Here is a 23,863-nt window from a genome sequence, read left to right as displayed (position 1 = left end):
AGTTGTAGATAGGTCCTGAAGGTTTAAAGCAAGTTTCAAAATCTGCTTATAAATATGCATGTCTATTTAGTGCCACAGTGTTCAGAAGAATCGCTAAGGGTTGCTTTCATCTATATTTTTAGCTTAGTTTCTGAATACTGACATTCAGCTTGGAGTGTAAAAGGGATGCTTTCACAACGGCTGGCAGAATTTATTTAATCATCGCTGATCATCACTGATCTTTCCAGCAATGTGTTACTACCCTGCTCTTTCTTCAATTACCTCTTGGTTCTGGGTAGAGCTTCTCCAGTCCCTCCACAGGCTGCTCTGCTAAGAAGATTCGCACGGTCTCAAGTGCACTCCTGATAACAGGTTCTTTTGTTTTCAGCTCCCTCTTGAAAGTCTGAGAGATGAAACAACATTATTGTAAGTGGATATATAATGAAATACTGAGTGCTAGCTCCTGTTTTTGTCAATTTAAGAACAAAATTTCCAACAACAGCTTCCATGTGTGTATTACAAGTAGCTACAAAAAAAAAAGTAAAAAAGATAATCAGCCTTTGCTTAGCCTGAAATCACATTGTATTCAAAGGAGCAAATGTACTGCCAGCATGCTGCAAAGTACCCAAGGTTGCTGATCAAATTTTCACTGAGAGAGGGATCCCTTTTGTTGATTAACACCAGGGTCAGCTCCAAACCTGAGCTGTAAGGGGCAAGGCTTCAGGTGGCTCTGTACTGGACCATACCAGCATAGCTAATGGTTCTTGAAAGCAAGATTTACCAGAATACGAAGGAAAATCCAATATGTCTCACAGCTACCACTTTGCTACTGCTGCTGGCAACTGTTATATCATGAAAAAAAAACCCATAAGGACCTATGGATATTGACATGTTAACCCCTAACAATTAGTAACAAAAAAAATTCCAATATATTAAATCGTAACACTCTCTTCTAGTAGTGGTGTAGATGCATCTCGTCCAAAATTACATTAACTGAGATTTCTGAAATGTAGAATCAAGGCCAAGGTGAAAATTCAGAAATACAATCTAGCCTAGATGTAGGCATGTATGAGTAAAAATTAGAGGGCAGAAAGTAGTCCTTATGAAATAGTTAATTCCTAGTTGCTTTAATCAGTATTTATTATCCGTTTCCATGTTTTTACATTTAACATTGCTTGGTGGTACGTTCTGCTCCTTTTCAGATCAACTGTATTTCTCCCTTTCATCTCGTCCTTTCCTGTTATGCTTTTTGGCACCCGTCTCCTTTCTTACCTTTTCTTCCTCTTTCCTATTTCCATATTTCTTCTTCCAGCAACAGCTGCTTTTACTATCTCTCTTCCATTCCCTGATTTTAAAATGACCATGCAGAAGATTCTCAAGGTTGGTATTTGAAGTTTTGGTAGGCTACTGAAAGTATACATATCTCAGGTTTTTTGTTTGTTTTGTTGGGGTTTTTTTGGTGGTTGTTAAAGAGAATTTAAGATTCCATTCATCTGAATCCAAATGTTCACCACACAAAAATGCAGATGACACCTGGCCTGTGGGTTCCACATTGCATTGGGTCTTTTGCATGTTGTATTGAATTTATCTAAATGGTCATTACAACTGTTTTATTTCAACATTTTCTTCTCTATTTATGAAATAATATTGAACGCATACTATTTTCAAGTAGCATAGAGGTAAAATATGCAGATAATTATAGTGCAGTGTAACACAAAACACAATACTGCAAAAAGGAGAGCCATATGCCATGAGTGGAAAACAGATATTTTACTCCAGGGATTAGAAAATCCTTTTTGCAACACAGGCATTAGATAGACTTCTAACATAATAAATTCACCAATTCAGTTAAATTAATTATTAAACAAAATTTGTGGTTCTATGCAAATTAATGAAAGATTATAAATTCAATATTAAAAAGTTCATTACACTTTGAATTATATTTGATATGAAATGCTCTGTACAGGAAATACCTAACAGAACTAATAATGAGAATCACACCCGCATTTTACAATACGAGCACTCACAGGTAAAAAATTCTTAATACATTTCAGGAAAGTAAACTTAAGGAAGTGACTACATTATTCTACTAAAAATATTTAAATAAACTTTTTATTAAGTGGTCAAGAACTGACCATAAGGTTTGTAATTGTGAATTAGGAAAACCCTTTAGCAAAGTGTGCTTTCTTGAAGGAAACAACAAAGTAAAAAATTTTAATTTTATGTCATGGACATCAATGGGACTAGGATCCTTTCACAGAGTGTATCTGCTATCATAAGGGAATCTATTGTTTGATTAATATCTGTGATAAATGTTTTAAACAAACATGTTGACCCTTAAGAACCAATGTGGATTTTCATAAATAGAGTACTGTATATTAACAAGTAAACTACCATTGAACATTGGTCTGCATAAAAAGTGAGTGGGGTTACTCCAGGGTTAACACTCTTTAACTTAGACATTTTTAGGTAGCAATTTTTATAATTCATACTTGACTTTTGCATGAAGTGCAATGCAAAGAGGAAATATAATAAGCCTTTTTCATGCCTCCAAATGAGGAAACTATTCCTTTAATTAGCCTTTGTGCTTACCTCACATTACACCATTCTGTCCCACCAGATAGTGGCAGGTCTGCAGCTCAAGTAAGCCAGCAGGTAACATAACATAAAATGTTCCCCCCCATGGACTGTGTGCTTTGCTCTCATCTGATATGTTAAAAGTAACATCAACAGTCACATTGGTTTTTAAACATTACAGTTGTATAACAGCTTAAAGATAAAATATGCTGTATAAACATCTCCGAAGACAAATTATTTATCAGAAATATCTATGCCTAAAACCAACCAAACAGGAGGCATGTGCCCAAAGGTCTGCTCTTTGCAGGAAGGAGTCACAGATATTCCAGGGGAACACAGAACTACACCAACTTACAGGATATTTAAAAGCCAGAAATGCCTTTGAGCTACGTATTTGGGAATGAGTAGTACTGCTGTATGGAGTGCTGCTGCTGTAGTCAGGTCAACCCTAGCTAGGTACATGTATAAACAATGAGGACACAAAATACCTTCTTTCAGCTTGTACTACTTTTGCATAAAACCATACCAACCAAATACACCTAGTGGCATTATATTTCCAAAAGAGGGTTAAAGCCACATTCCTCCACTATCTCTTGTGCAACAGAACAAAGATAACATAATCAGATATGCATACGGCATCCCATAAAGTGTGTAAGCAAGAATCATTGTATCTATCTTCTCAAAACAATAGAGAAATGCTAATGGGAACTTTCTGATGTTGTATATTTTGTATTTAGTCACAAACAGAAAGAGTCTCTTTCTCTTTTATTAAAGGAAAACAGTGAGCCAATGTGTTAAACGTTTTCTTTTTCAACTTTTCCATTCTGGATGTTGGAGTTGGTGGATGTGATTATAGTCTGTAAATCCTGAGTTTTAGAATAGTACACAATATGGTGTTAAGATCTATTTACAATTCTCATTGCCTTCCCTAGTTTTGATCTGCAGACTTCTAGCGAGTGAGTTAAAATATGCTTCAGTATAAGAAATTTAAAAAGGAGAGAATGAAAAAAACATGAGACTGAAGCAGTAGCACAGAACAGCATTAAAAATAATGAATGCTCATTTCATACTAGCCCCTTCCAAAAAATGTTCTTATTGTATGAAGATAATGCCAGCTTTTCTGATTAAAGTTTTGTTGTGAAATATGTACACACTACCAATAAAAATAAGTAGCAATAAATGACATTTTCTCTTCTTTTTGGAGAAAAAAAAATAAAATTATATATCTAGACCCCTGACAAATACATCTTTATAATAAGCAGACCATCATTGAAAGCAGAATTAGCCTAAATGAATGTCTAATTTACAGCTAATGATTTCAGGCTAATTTCATTGAATTCCTTAACTTCTTCCACACTTTGCGGTGACTATAGAGGAAATCGAACATGCATAATGTATGACCTGACAAAAAAACAAGTAAACTACTTTATTTAAGCATCTCTATTTGTCATCGACACTACAGCAGTAATGGCATTCTGTCCACCATTTTAATAATGCATGTATTGATCAGCTTATCTCAGACCTCCACTACCTCCTCATGGGTGTCCTTAAATCTCTTTAGATGGAGAAACACAGATTATTTAAATTGAAAGATGAAAATATAATGAGAGCTGCATTAGTAAAACTAACATTAATCTCTTATTAGAAAAGCAGATATTTTTGCTTTTAAGGAATTTTGAAGGAGAAAGAGTACAAGTAAATTAATTCAAGATGTTTCCCAACCAGAATGCTTTTTAAAAATGGGTTTTGACCTCAATTTTAAAAAGTAGATATCAATTGTGCCACCAGAAAAGGTTAGTGTGTTGAAGCAGGAATTGTACTCCTTCTTGGGCACTGTTCCTATAGATTTCATGTGAAAGAGTTTCCAGGGAATTGTTAATAATTAACTTCTACATTCATAAATGCTGTTATGGTATATTCATTTATGCTGTTAAAACAATCACTACACAGAAGATGTGGCAGGTCTTAAAAGAATGAATGAAAAGATCAAGCGCAAGGAATTGTTCTCTGTAAAAAAAGACCCTGACACTGTATTCCCAACTTCCTACTGGATCAGGATCTGTCCTAGTGGGTTGAGGTCTGGTTTCTGTTATGGACATCTGTTATTAACTGGTGCTTCCCAGGTTAAGTTTTCACCAGAAGCTAACACAAAAGAAACAGAAGTCTTATCATAAGGGTTAGACAGGATTTTATGGAGTTCCTAAGTGATAGAACAGGAGTTGCTGAATTTGGGTGTGCTATCCCAGTTACCTTTCACGTGGTTTCCTACTCCTCAGAACAAGTTTCTCCCCATTTACTGCTTCATTCAGCAATTCTTCAGCTTTACTTTAGCAGAACACTAGTTTCCTAAAGGGTTTCCTTATGACACCACTAAAAAAGCACCACTGAGGTACTAGAATTGTGATTTCACATTCAGACCTGAATAGACTGCAATGGCATAGCAAATTAAAAGCTGTTTACCCGAAAGCAGACATCAGGTTAGCATCAGATAGGTGTGAACTTGATTCAACACAGGAAACATACTTAAAGCATACCTTTACCACAAAAAACCTCTGTGATTCTTTGTATGAAGAATTATTCAGCAGTACTGTGTTATTCTAGGGGTTGTTCATTTGGTGGGTTTAAAAAAAAAAAACCCAACTTCCCATACAAGTGTTGAATTTAGGTTCCTTTTTACTACAAAGCTGAGTCTAGAACATCCCCCATATGATTCCCTGCTATTGCCTTTCCATAAGAATTCCCTGATGAAACTGGTATGAGCCATAGACAGTTACAGTCAGTTATCCAGTAGTTTCATGATGCACACAGTTGTGCATTAAGGCTGATATCAGCTACTCTTTTCACAAACGCTCGCAAAAATCAATAGCAAAATAGGGTTTCAAAAAGTACACATGAAGTTTAAATGCCTAATCTAGAAAAATTTTCAGAACTACTTATTTAATCCTCAAATAATGTTAGGTTAGTATTTGTTCTGACCATGAAAACTACCTGTCTGTGATAGGTCTATGAAAATGTTGTGTTCCTTTTCAAAAAAGCCAAGCAGCTAGTAGTAAACACTCCTGTCTCTAAAAGGCTGATTTTCTAAGCTGTGTTTGAAAATCATAGCTAGTACTCTCATGCAGTTCAGTTTTCATTGTTGCTGAGATGTATTTTAAAGGGTATGTTACTTTTTTCCAACAAGGACCATTTCATGCAGCACTAACCTGCAAAACAAAAAGCATTGACCAAAAGATCATTTTAAAAACATCGTACCCTATGAATATCATTCTGTTTCTGCACAGTGGGAAGATCTCCACCAATGGGTGGCTGCTGTTTTAATTCATCCTCCTTCAATTGCAGCCATGCCAAAAGTTCCTGAAGAGAGAGATGTAAACGCTTCCACTGGTCTGTACTGGCTTCCAAATGGGATCTGAAAGAATGTATTAAATATAAGATATATTCAGGCACAGTGCAAATAAAACCCAAATTGTACAAGCTTATTTACTGAGAAAGATCCTAGTGTTTCATTAACTTAATGATTTTTAAATAGCTTCGGTAGCTTTGAATTAGATTCTGGCAACATTGATTTAAATTTGGTTCCACAGTCCTGGCCTGAAACATCAGATTTTTTCCCATCTCTTGGTTGTTTTTTTTTAGTTTTCCTCTTCAGCAGTGAGTAATAGCTGTGTTGAATTGTCAGTCTCACTAAATGTGCACAAGTATTACGCAGGACTAGCATAAGAGTAATTTAGTCATCACTTAGGATTACTAGGAGATTAATTAACTAAAATGTAGAGAGTAGTTTTCAACTCAGAGAAGAGCAAGCATTTCTCTAAACCACTACACAAACCGTTCAAGCTCACACAAGATCCATGTCGCTGATCACCTTTAAGATAAGAGAACCAATGCCATCCTTTCCCAAAAAACGTCATGAGGATATTGTTAAAGCCAATAGAATCCCCTTACACTACCCAAATGTCTGTGCCATTTGAACAGAGGTGTGAGTGAAAATAATTGAATCACTGGAAAAATTAAAAGACAGTATACTATGTGCAAACAAGGTCTCCACCATAAGGACATCTTCTAAATATTTCCTCTGTGTATGTGCAAATGTGTTTTTTTAATACTGGGATCAAGTATTAAGCTATTAATTTTCAGCAACTGTTTTCTGTGGAGAGAAAATATGTGACTGAAACATCACTGGACTGATCAAATCTTCAGGTTTGTTTATACCATAGATAAAGGACACTAAAATTTTGTCTTTCTAGACTTATGAATATGCTATTTTTTAATTGCTGTTTGGGAAGAAATTCCTAATTCACTTCCAGGTAACATTAAGAATTCCTCTTAGTAATTCAAACCAAAAGCAGTATTACATAACAACAAAGTGATAAAATGTACTGGAAAATAAAGACAGATTTTCTTTTATTTCATGTATTTTCTGTTTAACTTCCAGCTTTGTTCGTAGAACATTTCTTTTTCCGTGATTGCACATAATATCACCTATTTTCTGACTGAAAATTCTACTCCTATACCTCATAGAGAATGGTCTATAAAGAAATGTGGTAAATATGGACTCAGTGTTTTGCAGACCTTATTACTAAGTTTGGATATGGAAATGAGGAATTGCTGAAGGTAAGGACAGCTGTATTTCTTTGAACTGCTCTGTGGATCCTGTCTTCTTTCTAGCCTCGTACACCAGGTAACTGGAGTGGCGAGGAAAGAGAAAGGAAAGGGACAGGTTACCCATAGGCTGACAGAAAGCTCAGCTGCTCTGGTATGTGAGCTGATGGAAAAAAATCTCCTTTTTCAAACTTAAAAGGCTATGTGGGAGGGACACAGATAGACCATGCTGCCTTTTGATCTCTGCTCTCACAGGGCAGCTGTGGGCTGGGGCAAAACTGCCTCACAGCAGGCGCTGCTGGGGGAGGCCAGCCCTGCAGGCACTGAGGGCTGGGGAAGCCTCCGGATGCCTTTGAAAGCAGGGAGCCGGGAGAGAAGTGGGGATGTTGTATTGGGAGTTGCAGGAGGCAACAGCCGGAGCAAGGGCCACAGGGCTTTTGGAGCGGACACAGCCAAGGAGCCGAGTTTCTGAGTCAGGTTAACTCCCGTCTCTCGTGTTTATCTCAGAAAATGCAAGCTTCCACCTCCTGCAGAGAAGGCAGCAACTGGAGGCAAACACTGGGGTCTTCACTTCTTCCCTGCTTCCCCAGGTCTGGCTTGACAGGGAAAACATGCAAAAAGAGTGACCTAAAGCAGTTTTGTTACTGCTGCTGTGCTCTGACCTTCCCCAATTTGGTGAATGGTTTCCCTGAATCCATCTTGTTCTGCCCTTCTTTCAGCTTCGGGAATATATGTTTATGTATGTGCATGCTAGTGTACGTTATATACACACACTCATATATTTCTAACTGTGTTCAAGCACGTGGAGACAAAACAGATAACAGGAACACAGTTTTAAAAAATGAGTTCTTTATAAGAAAGCAAGCGTTTATTAGCATAACCTGTAATGACTTATCAGAATGAAAGAAAGGTAATAACGGAAATGAGCTTGGCTTCTCTTGATATGTACCATGTATTTTATCTAATGGATTTAGAAAAGAATGCTCACCCAAGCTGAGCGACAGCATGGGTCTTCTGTTTCAGCAGTCTAAGACTTACGCTAAATAAGGAGACTTGTGGGACTGCTGCCTGGGGAACATGTCATATTTCTGCTCTTATACCTCTTTTGTGTAAGCATTGCTAGTTATGATGAAAGCCATTCCATGGTGTGTGATGGAAGGAAATAGCTCCAAGCAGACAGACTGAGAATAGCCTGTTCATTCAGTCTGGTGGCCAGCAACATTTAAATTTAATGTCTTAGAAGTTAAGAATTGTTTCTTATCCTAATCAATAAGTTGTTGAACACCTCAAGCCTTTTATTGAAAGCAAATATTTTAGAGAGGAGGTCTGTTGCTTTGAATGTTTAATGGAAGAAATCACTGTGATATAACCACAGGGTTACTATTTGTGACTCGATTAATGGCAGCAATACATTGAACTGCAAAAACTGAAAGACAGAAAGTTCCATATATTTAATTACCGATAGCTGGCCAACTGACTTTCTTATCTCAAACAGCGCTGCATTTGGGCAAGTTCATGGGTAAAAGAAGAAAAAAATCTTAGCGACACCTTGAAGGGTTATGTCCCTCTTGCTTCTCAGAAAAAAAAGGAGGAATTTGTCTCTCTTTTTCTTTAGCTGCTAATATCTTTTCAACCTCACATCCTTCATTTATTTTTAATGATTGATGTTATGAAGATGGCTTTTGCCATTACACAGACTGACCTCCCTCAGGGCCTGAGCTGAAAAAAGCTAATATTTCATACATTACTTTGAAAAACGCTTCTGCCTTTTGCTGCCCTCTGAACTACCACCAACACACAGCAAGGAGGCAAATGAAAAAATGCCCAAGACTGAACACAACAGAGCTGGGTTGCCTATTGTAAAAGTCGTATTTCTGAAGAGAAGCTTCCTGGACAATTCCTTTTGAAAAACAATCTTCAACCCATTGAAGCCTGTACCTCCACTTCATCATGTGTAACATTACCATTTATTACAGTTTTCTTTGTAATAAGTTTTTCCTCTCGTGACACTACCTATGGATTTCCTCTTACCCCTGGATTTTATTTGGTAATTCTGTCCACTCTCCAGACAACAGCTAAAATCTTAAATAACGTGTCTTCTCATTTGCGAGGCTATTCTTAGTCGCACTGGAAATAGCAGCCTTAGAAATAAAGCTTATCATAAATATAGGTTGTTTAATAACTTTCTTTCATGACTCATTGATAAGTCATACGCAGCTCTAGAAAAAGCCTACATTTAGAGGGGGTACAGTTACTGTTTAAACATGCTAATCTCTCTTTCTGTAATTATAAAGCCTCATCGTATGCCTCAAATCCTAATCCCCTACTATCATTTGCACACCAAAAAACCTAATCATTCTTACAAAGTTAAGCCAACATTCAAAATAGCACACATTATTTCAAAATGGACAGAAATAGTGCTATCAGAAACAAAATTAAACCCCTTTACTGGCAAAATGCAACAGTCCACCTTACACACCAACTGTAGGCTTTCGCTTACGTTCAGATCCTACCTAATGTTTAGAGATTTCTTCCTAAGCTCACTCCATCTGAGGTTCATGTTATCCAGACGTCTCTGCAATAGGGCTGCATCCTCAGAGCCTTCCAGGGATCTCAGGATCTTCTGCCCGTTTTCATCCAGGTTGTGGAAGATGTCAGTATGAGCTTCAATTTCCGCCTGTAGTTCCTACAGAAGCAATAGAAAACGATACATGTGATTTCTTACAAAATCATAGAAAATATCACTTCTCAAAAGAGTAAAAAAATCCTCAGTGTAACACAGAGTTAGCACAGATTTTGATTACTTCTTTTATGGCAATATCATGTACTGTATACACAGCCATATTTCCCTTTCATGTGAAGACCGTTTGCATTGAATAACAACTGTTTTCCATACAGAGCATGCTGAACAAAACTTAGAAAGTGAGAAGTCTAGCCTTTGACAGGCAACAAAGCAAGGACAAGATATATTTACTATGCTGATGAGGAAAGAAAACCCCCGCAAAACCCGCAGGATCTCAGGTAAATCTGACCTTCACATGATACGTCTTCCTGTGCAACATTTTCAGTTTGAGCTGGGGACTGCAACACCGGTCCTGCTGCATGGCGATTCCAAGAAATCTACACGTCTGCAGCAGCCGAACTTTAAAATGCCACGTTCACTTACATTCTGTTGACAGAACGCATTTCGGAGCACAGGCCTCAGCAGTCAATAGCAATAAACAGCCACTCTGTGCTATATCAAAACACTGGTCAGGGCCATGGCTGTAGGAGGGCCTGAGAATAGCAAGGACCTAGAATATGCAACTGGCAGCTCATGCTGAACAGCCAACTTTTCTTATCACTTCGGAACTGCAGGCCAGCTCTATATTTTGAATTCATTTTTCCCCCTCATTTTTAGCACGGCTCTTTCTGCCAAAAGAACATTCTTTAGAGAGCTGCCTGGTACCAGCATTCCTGCCTGCCCACACACTCAATGCAGCCTTTGTACGTTGGCTGCCCTTCTCCAAAACGTTTGCATGCTGCAGCTCCACAAGGTCACAGATTCATTCGCAGTGAGCAGTGGCTGAATCAAGCTCTTTAAACAGAATAAAAATAAAAATAATAATAATAATTTAAACACGTACATACATGAGCACACACGCACTCTATATAGCCACATATGCACAAAAGTACTTTTACTTTCAAACAAAGAAGCACACAAAGAAACAAAGAAAATGACCTAGTGAATAAAGCTCTGCATTTTCTCCTGGGATGCTTGGGCACTAAGATTTCTGGTGGTGGTTTCTTGCTGCCTGATATGGGAGTGCTGGGGATGAAATGTGAAAGGGGAAATGATTTATGGCATTTGAAAGCAAGACCCAGCGCTAACTGAGCATCACAGATAGCCCCCAATGGAAATTTGTTGTAATTTTCTTCAGAAGAATGACTTTGAAGGAGGGGAGCACACAACTTGCCTACTTGGTGTGTTCCTAATTGAATTGGTTTTATTTGATATTTTAAGTGCAATGTTAGCTGCACTGAATCACGAGTAGATTGTCCTTGTTCACCTACTGCTGTTCCAAATGTCATTTGCCATCCTTTGCTGGATGCCTATTTCTTGCACAGTAACGACTAGCACTGTATTTGGAGCCATTTCAAGGAAGGCTAGGAATGTCTTTGGTAAAATACAGGAGTTCTTATCCAACTATTTTACTTTATGGTCATCCTAGCAGTAAAGTAGCTAGGAATGAGTTTGGAATACATCAGAGATAATTCTGCAGAATGCAACTGTATTAAAAATATGGTATTTATTTATTGATGTTAAATAGACAATTTAGATTTTAAAAAATGCCATTATTAAGATACATAACCATGCATAATACTCCAGGTATGAAAGCCCTTACTTGAAAACTTGTACTTTATTTCAAGTCTGAATGTTGCTAGCTTCAGCTTCCAGCTGCAATATTTTATTTTTATTTGCTTGTCTGAAGAATACTCTATTACCAAATTTCTTTCTTTTCATGTATACAGCTGGAGGTTTTACTTAGGCTAGGTTAAGTATCACAAACCTGATGTAAACAGCCAAAACAGTATGTAAGAAAGGATTAATTTCACAGTAAAAAAGTTCACTTCTAATGTCTGCATACTTCTAAGGTCCTTCCAGATTTAAATACAGATAAATCTATTGCTGAATGAAAGAATTATCGTGTGCACTACCTGTTGCACACAATGCTTAGTTTTTAGGGTGATGATGGAAACAGCTGCCTTTTCCTCAGCAAGAATATGTACCATGAAACACGTACATTGAATAACTATTCACAGTAGGAAGCTGTCAAATCTATGCTCCCTTGGTGTTTTACCACACATACACTCATAGCACTTTATAACACAAAATTAAAAAAAATTTGTACTTCCACATTTTTCTTGTTTTTAGGGAAAGTGTCTCGTAGTCTACACATTCCATGCTTTTCTCCTGACACATACGTATTTCTGCAAATAAAATCAAGCCACATCCTTTTTATTTCAGAATACTACACAGTATCACAATACATCTGGACAGTTAGTTGAATGGGCAGCAAACATGAAAAGTGAAGCACTCTCATCACAAGCTTAGTATTCAAGACGTGGTTTTCCTTATTCCAAATTACTCGTGTAAACTACCCATCTTCTACCGCTCCTAAAAGTAGTTTATGCCAGCTATGCAGGAAGCCTACGCTGACAAAGAAACAAGACAACAACAAAGGTATTTACTCCATTTTGGTTGGTGCATTTCAGATCCCTTTTTTGTGACTCCTTCACATCCCAAGAGAAGCAGAGTACATATAAGAAAGATCTATACACCTTTTATTTGTTTTCTGAAATAAGTAATTTCCATGTTTCGAAAATACAAGTGAAAGATCAATATGAACTAGATCCTTTTTCTTGACAAGAATAAAGCAGGAAGATCTACTTCACCTCATAAACGGCTAAGATATTTGCAAAAGTATGCTATGATTACACATCCTACCAAGAAGCATAGAATGTAGACTAAATATAGACTATTTACTGCATTTTCATCTTTTCGAGTGTGTTCAAACACATGGAGGAACTGCAGAGGACAAAAAACAAATCTTTGTATACTTCTAGTGAGTTACAGTTGGACTTAGGTTGACTCTGTATGCTGCGTTTTTGCTGTAGTGGTTGTTCCTGAGACTGTGTGGAAATAGATTCCCTTAAAAAGAGCAGGTAGCAAAATGAAAAACAAATAACAAAAGACTACATTGGCTACAGTAACTCATTAATGAGTATTGGTTATTAGCCTGAGTTAATTTTCAAATCCACATCTTTTTGATCACAAGTTACTGCTTAGAGTGAGCTGAACTGCTTGGAAAGAACCGCAACCCCATCAAGGGCAGATTTGTCAAAGAGTTTCAGAGTGAAATCCTCCTTTATTAAGAGGAACTATAGAGTTAGATGCTAAAGGTACCATAATATTTGTTTGTAGAAACCTTGCTGAATAGCTATTATAGGTTTCTACACATTTAAAAATGTGTATTTACATTATTATACTATATAGAATAAGTCTAGAACTAAGAATGATAAAGAGATGAAATAAACTTGTTTTGAGGGGAACAAGCTTCTTGGGCAAAACAGGGTGAGGAAATTTGCTCTGGCTGTTTTGCTTTTGTCCTGAGCCCTTGAAACCTCTATGCGTGATTTCAGGGGAGAAGTACACGAAGGCTGTTAAGACAGCACACCCAACACTGCCATAAAGCTAGGGGATGGATATATTTCTCATTTGCCCAACTCAGTTGTCCCCCTTGGAACTACTGCTAGCATTCTCCATAGGAGCACACACCCTCACTGCCCTAATCCTCTTGGTAGGAAAAGACATTCACCTGTGGCTCCACGTTTTATTTTACACAAAGCCCTGGAAAACACAGCAGAGCCACTGCTGTGAAACCTAGCGTATTGAAAGTCCTGTCAGCCTCCACATAGCAGAGGTAGTCCTATAAGAATTCAACATATCCAACATATCCCACATGCAATATATAGGCATGACATATAAAGGACATGACACACGGCAAAATCTGCCATTATTTTGCAATACATCAGAGAGAGATTGGTAGGCTGGAAGTAAAATGAAGTCCTAGAAAGAAGGAATTAGTTACACTAGTTGAGCTATACATGAGTCAGACTAAGACATGGAGATTAATGCAGCACAGCTGACAAAACATTTATCTTTTGTACAAGGTAGAAACAAAATTAATTATGAAATATTTTAAAGAAATTAAAGCACTTATATCCTCCTCTACAAACTCAGTTTTGTCCCTGGAATTGTGCTTTTCATTTCCAATGAAACATTTTACATTTTCTAGGTACTGCACAAAGTTACTAATGAAATAAATGGCATTAATTGAGGTATGAGGGCTCACAAAATTAAAGACAGCACCATCTGTTTAAAGGAAATCAACACAGACAAAAAAATGATCTTTACTGACAGTAATTAAAAAATAAAGTCAGTCTGCATAACTGCATACATGCACTCAAAGCATCAGCAAGTAATACCTGTGTGGCTATACCTATCTCAGAAGTACTATGCCTTACAGTACTATTGCTTTAATACTAATACTGAAATAGCTAGAAAAGCTATCATAAAATTACTGAAAACAAAACAAAGATCCTACACCTCTATAATCCCTCTCCATCTGTGTAGTTAGCTGAACTAATCGTCCTCTTCATATTTATATTAACAGAGCATATTATATTTCCTCTAAATAATTTCTGGGAAAAAGCAGTTAAACATTTTAAATAGCTTATATTAGTAGCATATTTACTTAAGCCTCTTATACTGTATAGACAGTATGACTAATGCAGTCCTCCTTTTTTCCATTTTCCTTTTTCTTCTCTTTTCCTACCCTTCTTTTTTCTCCTTCCCTGTTAGCTTTTCTCTTCCTTTCTTTCCTTCCTCACTTCCTTTCTTTTCTTCCTCCCTTCCTTTCTTTTCTTCCTCCCTTTTCCTTCCCTTCCCTATTTTCCTTTCTTTCATTATTTTTTCCCTTCCTCTTTCTTTCTTTTTTGATTCTTCTTTCCTCCCTTTCTTTCCCTTCCTGTCTTTTCCTCTTTTTTCCTTTCTCTATTTTTCTTTTTTCCTCTTTTTCTTTCTTTTTCTTTTCCTTCTCCTTCCTCTTTTTTTCTTTTTCTTCTTCTTTCTTCCTTTTCCTTTCCTGCCTCTTTCTTCTCCTTTTCTCCCTTCCTTTCCCCTCTTTTCACTCCCCTTCCCTTCCTTTCCTTCCATCCTCTCTTTAAAATACAATCTTCTTATTTTTATGTTCTGTTGTGGTGATCTCAAAACTCCTCAATGTGGGTTTCTTTCTGCTTTTATTTTGCATTCTCATTGGTTAAACATCATTTCAGGTGCCTGGAGAAGGCAGAACTTAAAAACGTGTTTCAAACCAGTATATTTTTTGTTCTAAAAGTACTATTGAGCAAAGCACATCTATAAAGAATAGGTCTCTGCTCTATGGACTTGAAGGGGATAGAGTAGCTCTTAGGGCTTGGCATAGTCTGTGAATTTTTACCAACAGGGGAGTTCAGCTGGCATAACAAAAAAGGTTCCCCTTTCAAAGTTTTTTTTGTAACCTCCTTATGGCTTCTACAGATATAGCAACTGGAGTCACTGTCTGTATTTTGCAATTCTGTCCAGCACAGCTTAGGGACTGGATTTCAAATTAAACATCCTACTTGCTTTTATTTAATTACATCTAAACTCCTGCAAATCTCTGATTCTGCCTAAAGCATTAAACTCTGTGTGAGGGTTCAGAGAGTTTGAGACTTTTTTTTTATGCCCCTGCAGACTCCAGCAGCCTTTGGAGGCACAGACACTCATGCACATGGCACCTCTTTCAGGATCACGGCTTATTCTTCTGTCTGCTAGATAGAGGAATGGTTTTGTGTGTGATATAGTTCTGGAGATGTTGAATTAATGGCTACAGCACAGCAAGTCCAATGCATTTTAAGCACATGAGTGGTAGACTCAATGCAAGATGCTCTTGATCTATTTCTTTTGTTTCTGGCAATAGAAGGCCAGTTTGCACTACTCTTTATGACAGTCTGTCCTTGTGAGCTAGTCATTATCTTCAAAATATTTGAACATAAAGAAATGTATTTAAAAAAAAAAAACCCCAAAACCCAAAAGAAACCACTTGTTCTAGATTGAAAATACTGTGATTTAGACTAATGATGGAACAAAACACTGAAGTATTTTTTTCCGCTTTGCAAGACACTACTGGTCCAACTGGAGTTCCCTCTTTTAAATGTCATAGTTCTTCTAAGAACTGTTTGTTGGGTTTTGCGTTTGGTTTTATTTCTCTTTTTTTTTTTTCCCCCAGATCAAAATACAACTAATTGAGATACGATTTTGGACTTATTTTGTTTCCAAACAATCTAACAGTGAGAATCTAACAGTGATGAGTATAACGTTTTGTTATCCTATAGATCACCTTAGCTACACAGCTAAGCTCTGTTGCAGCGAACGAAGTGGGAAAGAAGCTCTTGGTCCCTCCATCAAGCTTTAAAATAATTTCTCGCAGAACTTCCATTGAGTCTTAGAATGAGAGCATTTACTGAGCAATTTATATAATGATAAAAACTTCTCAAATGTGATTTAAAATGCAATTAAAGTGCAGACTTATTGAGTTAAAAGCATTGTTGTGAAATGGCTATACATCATCACGCCATGAAGCCTCCTATTCAGCTAGCTTATGGCATGACCCCAATTCCAGTCTGGTATGATTACATCTCTGAGTTTCATGCTAATTACTTGATTAAAAAGAAAGATAAAAAGGTCTTTTCTATTGGGAAGATAAGCTTATGAATATCATTAAGGCATTTCTTGGTTCCCAACACATTTTTCAAGATAACAAAGGATAAGAGTTAGTCCTCTAAGAGAGAATCAAATGTTCATGAGTGGAAACTAAAAGTATAACTTTGCTCTGCAGAAAACAATCTGTGTAAGCTGCATCTATCACTGTTATGGTTTGAAATCTACAAGTCCCGGAATTAAGAAGGGACCAAGATTCACATTTGAAAGCTTCTTTCGTCCAAAAGAAGATGCAAAAGCTTTATTTAGCAAATTGGGTTTTGTCTTCAGAAAAGATTATCTTTATAAACAGGCAAAACAACCTTCAATTTAGGTTATTTTCAGATTGCAAGAGATTACCTGGTGCATCTAAGGATGTAGCCATCTCTTGCTGACAGACAGTAACTGTGAAAACATGGTGTGGGCTTCTTCATTTCATTAACAGTGAGCTGCCTCAGCTATGGAGTATTAACTCTTAAGAGCACCAACCCAATCATTTGAATATATGCTCAAGTCTTTATCGTGAAGATTCTCATTCACAGGACTGGCTTTTCAGACACAGCACAAGGCCTTATATTTCTCCTTTGTTCATAGGGAAATAATCAAACAAATTTTTATGAGACCTCTAGCAATTCATTAGTATTCAATTATAATTAAGTATAAATTATTAAATAATTCCATGTGTTTTAGGGGAGTTTATGGATTTCTTTGTGTTTCTTGAAGACTGAGAAAAACCCTGAGTGACTACTTTCATTTACATGTAATGAAAATACAAATAAATAGATAAAATAAAGAAACCAATCTTTAAACATACAAAGCTTTCTACATTTGTAAAGATAGTTTCACTTAGGCTTTGATCCAGTCACATCCTTACCATTAGATGAGAGAAACAGAAACTATTCTGGTAATAGTAACTTCAGTGGAAATCATTATTTTTACTGTTTGTCTGTTTGTCTTGTCACTATATCTAGGATGGAAACCCTAATTAGGAAGAAATATCATGTTAGTTTGAGGTTACACTAAGGCAGAAAAATTCCTAGTAGCCACAGCAATGAAGAACTTTTACCATATGGTGTAACTATATGATATTTCTTTTACTACCATAGACTGTACTACCTTTCAGGTAAGCAAATGCAATAAAGCAAACAAAGCATATGTACTAAAGTGGGAGCTGTGACTGTTCTGTATGTCCGAAAATCAGCTACCTCTACCGAGATGTCTAAGAATGGGCTTAGATATCTGCCTTTGAAAACTCTGAGGGTTGAGTGAGTAGGGGGGAAATAGCATAAATGTGCATGTAGTCATAGACACAGTTTTCTGAAAGTAAAACCATTAGGCCCATTACAAACTAGCACAGTTTTCTAGATTTTAGAAGGTAGTCTGCTCCCAACAAATACGCAGGTCCTGACCCCTGTAATTCAATGAGTGTCTAATCCCATTGCACCTGCATATTCTGTCATCACATTCATCCTGTCAGTCTTTCAGCAGCAAAATAATTATGCTGCTACTTTCAGCATGTCTAATTTTGCCCTCTCCCCATTTGCCAGTGATGAAACATTAGCAGCACAAAGGCAGCACCATCCTCTGTGGGAACATTTACTTCCACTCAGTTACTCAGGAAAGGTCTGAAAGTCCTGCTGGATAATTTGGAGAGCATCTACCTCTATTAGTTCCACTGACATCCCAGTACTTCAAATTACTACTGATTTTCTCTTACAACAGGCAGTCAGAATGGGTTAACTGCACAACTGTCTCAAAGCCTGGAAAAAAAAAAAATCTTACAAAAGAAGAAAGGACAAAGTTTTTTTCTCTGTCACCAACCCATAGTGAAATATACCTGAGATTTGTTAATCATAAATGACCATTCCTAGAAGAAAAAATATTTATACATACAAAACTGTATATTTGTTTCACAGAAAAGGATCTAAGGTTTCAGTGCACCAACATGTAACAATAAGACATCTCATATTTTACCACCTATGCAATTCATATATATTTTCACCCTTCCTTAAATATATAAACATATCCAATCCTCTTCCAAACCCTTTTAAAATAAAAATTATGAGCATTTTATAATTAAAATAAACTATTTTGATTCTATACATTATCCTAATTCCTCCCGTCGCAAATCATTTTTGCAATCTTTTTTTCTGTTTAAAATAAATTCTGACATTTCACATTTTTGTTGGTAACATCTTTGATGCCTGGGGAAAAATAATTAGTACATCAGTTTCATAACATGGTGTTCAATTACTGAAAACAACATAAAATCTTATTAAACCTCTAAAGAGAACAACACAGAACATAAAGCAGAAACTAGAGGCCTCATACATTACACATTATTAAAACTAGTTCAAGCAGAACAATAACTGTAATGGTTTTAGTGCTCCTTTTAGAAGTTAGCATTGTTCCAAAGATAATGAGAATTCAATTAGGAATTTATACTATTTCAGGTGTTACTCTCTACTAAAGTGCAAGATCCACTGCAGTTAACTGTTCTTAATCAAGGGCAGGTTAAGTGGGACCCAGTGGGCGTTATGCAAGAGGGAATGTTGAAAAAGCTCCAGTGCTTCTGCACATACTTGGGTCAAATCCTTCCTACTGAGGTGTCCTGAGGCAAGCCCAGGGAGGACAGAAACTTGGGCAGCATAAATGGCAAAAGTACACTCAATCTTGATTTTCAGTGGGAATTCAGGCCACGTGTGGTCTCAGGATCTTCTGACTTTCTAGGTTTTAAGCAAGAGATGTCAGAAAAGTTACCACAGAGAAAACCACCCTGCAGCAGTCAAGTATTAGCAACGTTACTTCAACCCTTTGATGTCAGCTTTTCCTGTCACCAGAAAACAGAATTCACCAAGTGTTGGTCGGTTCACCCATTAACAATGAACACGTGCTGGATTTAGACTGCCATGAGACAAGTTAGTTTTATCCTCCTGATGATGTTATAACCGCAACCCTGCTCAGTATGAGGCGTACCACACGTTCAGATACCTGGTGAGAAGCCAACAGACTAAAACTACCATCTGTGGGATTATGGCACCTCCCTGTGTGAATGGACCCCCCTCTCAATGCAACAACGGGCAGAGCCACAGAGGGCTCAGGTAGCCCTGAACAGCTGTTGCCAAAAGGGCTGATATGGTGATGAAAGCTGTCAGGCTCAGGACTAGGGTGGCTGCAGAAAGGAGCTGCCACCAACCGCAGCCCACTGCTAGGTCTTGAGGGGAACACGGTGCTACGGTCTCCCTCCGACCCAAAAGCCTCAGCTGCCTGCTCACACCAACACCAATCACAACACCAGGACTTCCACTTTTAAACCAGTACGGTGCTTCCGTGAATACCCAAAACCCAACAGCCAAATTAAAATGCATAGCATTATTTCTGGTCTATTAACTTGTTATTGTTAACCTGCACACCGAGATGTTTAACCATTCGGTATGCGACTGTATTGGAGAACTGCATTTGTGAGGAATTTGACGTAAGAGGAAAACTTTCATCCTCATCGGTTTTCAGCTCAAAGAATTTCCATCACTTTCAGTTCTTCCAGAACAACCTGAACCACAAACGCAGTGACACCCAGAAGTATGTTCTGCTATGACTTACTTCAGGTGATGTAATAATGTATGTTGACTGCCTCAATATAAGCAAATAACTGGCAAAAGTTTGGAATCTGAAAAAGGAAGACATTTTTAACAAAATCCCTCGAAATGGCAACTTTAACTATCATATTGATTGGTGTATCTGTGGCAAAGTCTAATCATGTTTTGTTGCATCCAAAAATCAAAAGCAAAATGGAACAGGATGCCTCGAGGGGTCTCTGAATAAGATTTACATCCTGAAAATAATTATTTGGTATTTCCTTGGTTTTCCTAGCAAAATGCATGCACTCCCACAGTAAATACAGTTTCAGGTTAAAATGATAAATATCACTGAAAAAAATAATGAGATCACCAGCAAATTCTGACATATAGGTAAACTTGGTTTTTAATCTTAAACTTTTAATTTTTTTAAAAAAGAAATGCTATTTTGGGGAGAAAATCAACTTCTGTTCATATTTATCAGTTTGTTGTTAAAAAAAAATCAATTAATTCGAACCACCAACTTTCTCAAATTCACCAATCGAAAAAAGATACACTTGTTCCCTCAATCTTCCTTTCAATTCTGGTAAAAGATAAATAATTCCAGTATAATAATAAAAAATTAAATAATTTTAATTTAGAGGCCGTATTGAAGTCATGTAAGTGTTTTCATCTAGATGTAGATAGGAACAATCAGCTCTGAAATCTGCACATCAAGACAGCCACCTGGAACCATTATTTATGCCTTTTGAGGCTTGTTTATATTTTGTTGGAGGAAAAATGAAAACCTACCTGAATTTTGCCCAAAGTAAAGACTTCTAACACTAACAAAAGAAAGATCACAGCCAGAGACAAATGTAGATACCATTACAGAAATAAAGGTAAAAGTAGCTGATACACTAATCTATTCAGCTTTCTTTCTTGAAAAAGAAAAACCAAAGCCAAAACCGAAAGAAAAGTGAAATACACACTTTAAAAATTAAAGTGTACTTAGTACTAAAGGAGGAACTGAAGTGGGTCTGATGAGTGTACAGTAATAGAAGTAATGTAGCAAATATATATGGAGTTAAAAAACAAAACAAAACACCAAAACCAAACCTTCCTTCCTAGAATCAGACTCTTTCTCTTTAAACTTAAAAAAGTACTCAGGATTTAGATATGTTCTCAGAAGACAGAGTACAATTTTGTCAGTAACTCAATATATTAGGCAGATCTTAAATACTTTAAGAAAGTCATATGTTCCTACTTAAGTTCCTGTAGAGATCAAATATGCCATCTTCTCCTACTGTCACTCCAAAGTATGCCATCCAGGCCCCAGTTTATACCCTGGAATTGCTTTTATAGCGCTTCAGTCAAAATTACTTACAAAACAGTTTATAAATTGCTGACATAGGACACTGCAAGTACTTGACTTCAATACTAATCGCATCAAAGTTGCTCTTATATGCAGAAGTTTTTCAATATGTTACTCTCATTAGTCTTGACAATACCCTAAATGTGACACAAACATGGGGCTGATAGATACTTTTTCAGAAACCAGTTCATAAAATATCCCAATGTACTACATACTCATAAAATGTATGAATACAGTCAGAAACAGGACTCAAATATCTCAGAAAACTAAAGACTTTGCTCAAACATAGCCCAGCCACATTAGTAATACCACCCAAAGCTGAGAAAGTCAGGTGCTGAGGAACACTGCATGGTACCACAGGCAATCTTGGAAGTGACGCTGTCAAAACCAACATATTAGATTGCAACAAAAAGGAACCGGCTATCAGTTTATTATTAAAAATATATGCTAACTACTACTTAAGAGGGGAAGTAATACTTTCAATGAAAAAAAAATTAAAATGTAAAAAGCAATTACTATGGAAACCTGGCTTGCCATACTTATTTTACTCCCACGGCAGCTTTTGAAGCAACCGAGTATACCAAAGGTTTCCAAATGGCATTCATAAAACACACACAAAGATACTGCCAGTAGCTGCTTTTGTATGAACCCTGCCAAACCTGAGTTAAAACAGGACTGCTGCCATCTGAAACTGGTCCTCCCAGATTCTCTTTGGATTCAATCGGAATGCAGCCAAGGCACATTAAAACAAACAAACAAACAAAAAACCAAACGAAAACAAAAAAACCCAACCCCACATTTCATTCTGAAAAAAATACACTGTTTATACACATCTATTAGTTCTTACATCTATCTGTATCAAGTTCAGAGAAAGAAGGAGCATCATTTTTACCAAAAGATTACTTTGGACTTAATAGAAATGTTTCCACTCTTTCTACACCTAGTTTTCTTTGCATTCCCTGGGGATTAACACCCACTATTCCTACTCTGTAAGAAGCGACTTCATAGCTTCCTTCATCTGTTTCTACTCTTTTCCACAAAATGTCTCCTTCAATATTTTCTGTGAATTTTACTGGCTGCTATCCACAGAAGGCTGATTTAATGGAATTGTTACAATCATAAACTCTTTCTTTATGAAGATTCTCCAATTGTATTTCGGTTTATCATCCTCTCTCTACAGAATTAGACTGATGAATTTTATCTTGCTGTTAATGTTTTGGCAACACACTTTGAAATTTTTTGTAGTAATAAAGCCAGAAGATGAATAGCATCTCTCATTTATGAAGGTGTTGTTTTGTTTGTTTTTTTTTGTCCCAAAGATGGAACCAAAAAGAGAAGAAAAAAATTGTAGATTGTATTGCACAGCATGAAAACCAGGCACATATGGTTTTTGACATGGGCAGCATTCAGATATTCTGAACATCATCAGCCACTTAGAAAGTGCTCAGAAGAGCTCTGTAGCCTGAGATTTTATTTATTTATTTTCAAGTCTTACAGTCTTGATGATTTGTTCAAACTCCCAGCTTGGATAACATCCTCCTTGGATATTCTGACTAAAAGATTCTTTTTAAAAAGTTATATACTCTGGAATTTTCTTCATTTCAAAAGCAGAATTAATCTACTCTCCAAATGAAAAAAATGCAGCAAAGTCATAAAAACATGGGATTTTCAGCCTAGAGTAAAGTGGAATTCTAAAATATTTAAGCTGGTTACCATGAGCAAATATCAAAGGCTGAGTAGGTTTAACAGTTTGTGAAAGTACTGTGCGATAGGCATCTCTGTTTAAAAGTAAAAATATTAATGAAGTGATTACAGAAAACAGATGATCAAAACTGAATGTTGCTGTTATATTGGGATTGTTAGAGCCCTAAAAGTACAGTGATATGCTGACCAAAGCCATAACAAAAAACCTCATCCATTAAGAATCTCACCACATAATATTTGGAGTTATAATGACAAATGCACTTTTCTACTCTGTTGTAATAAAAAGTAATTTAATAGCACCTTTCTACTCTGTTGTAATAAAAAGTAATTTAATGCACATCATATACATGTTTGGTGCAATAAAGATTAGAGGAATGTGAGAGCGCACAAATTCTTGATTCAACTGTTCAATTAAAAAAACTGCCAAGTGAAAATCTACAACACCATACAAGTCCAGAAGTGCCTCTGTCCAGTCACACCTGCTACAAAACACAATATTAGCCAATACTTAGAATCACAGGATCACCTGGGAAGGAAGGGACCTCCAGAGGCCATCTGATCCAATCTCCTGCTCAAAGCATGTCCAGTGACAGCAAGATGCTCAGGGCCTTGCCCAGTTAAGCATTGAATATCTCCAGGAATGGAGATTCCACACAGATCCCTTTTCCAGTGTTTGACCACTCGCACAGCAAAAAAATAAATAATTCCTTGTATCATCAGAAATTCCCATGTTCCAGCTTGCCCCTGTTG

At 36.8% G+C, this 23,863-nt stretch overlaps 1 protein-coding gene across 2 annotated transcripts in view; it reads right to left on the bottom strand.

Moving 5' to 3' along the window:
• Positions 1-23,863, bottom strand: part of DMD (dystrophin) — a 1,150,282-nt gene that overhangs the window by 192,616 nt on the left and 933,803 nt on the right. For both annotated transcript variants that reach the window (XM_072848384.1, XM_072848392.1), the window contains 3 exons: positions 9,672-9,844; positions 5,809-5,965; positions 262-382 (listed from right to left, as the gene is read on the bottom strand). In XM_072848384.1, the coding sequence (XP_072704485.1) occupies positions 262-382; positions 5,809-5,965; positions 9,672-9,844 (451 nt within the window). The remainder of the gene's footprint in view (positions 1-261; positions 383-5,808; positions 5,966-9,671; positions 9,845-23,863) is intronic.

The sequence above is a fragment of the Ciconia boyciana genome, chromosome 1 (assembly GCF_034638445.1).
Source record: "Ciconia boyciana chromosome 1, ASM3463844v1, whole genome shotgun sequence".
In the NCBI taxonomy this organism is placed as follows: domain Eukaryota; kingdom Metazoa; phylum Chordata; class Aves; order Ciconiiformes; family Ciconiidae; genus Ciconia; species Ciconia boyciana.
This window is presented reverse-complemented; position numbering and strand designations above follow the sequence as displayed.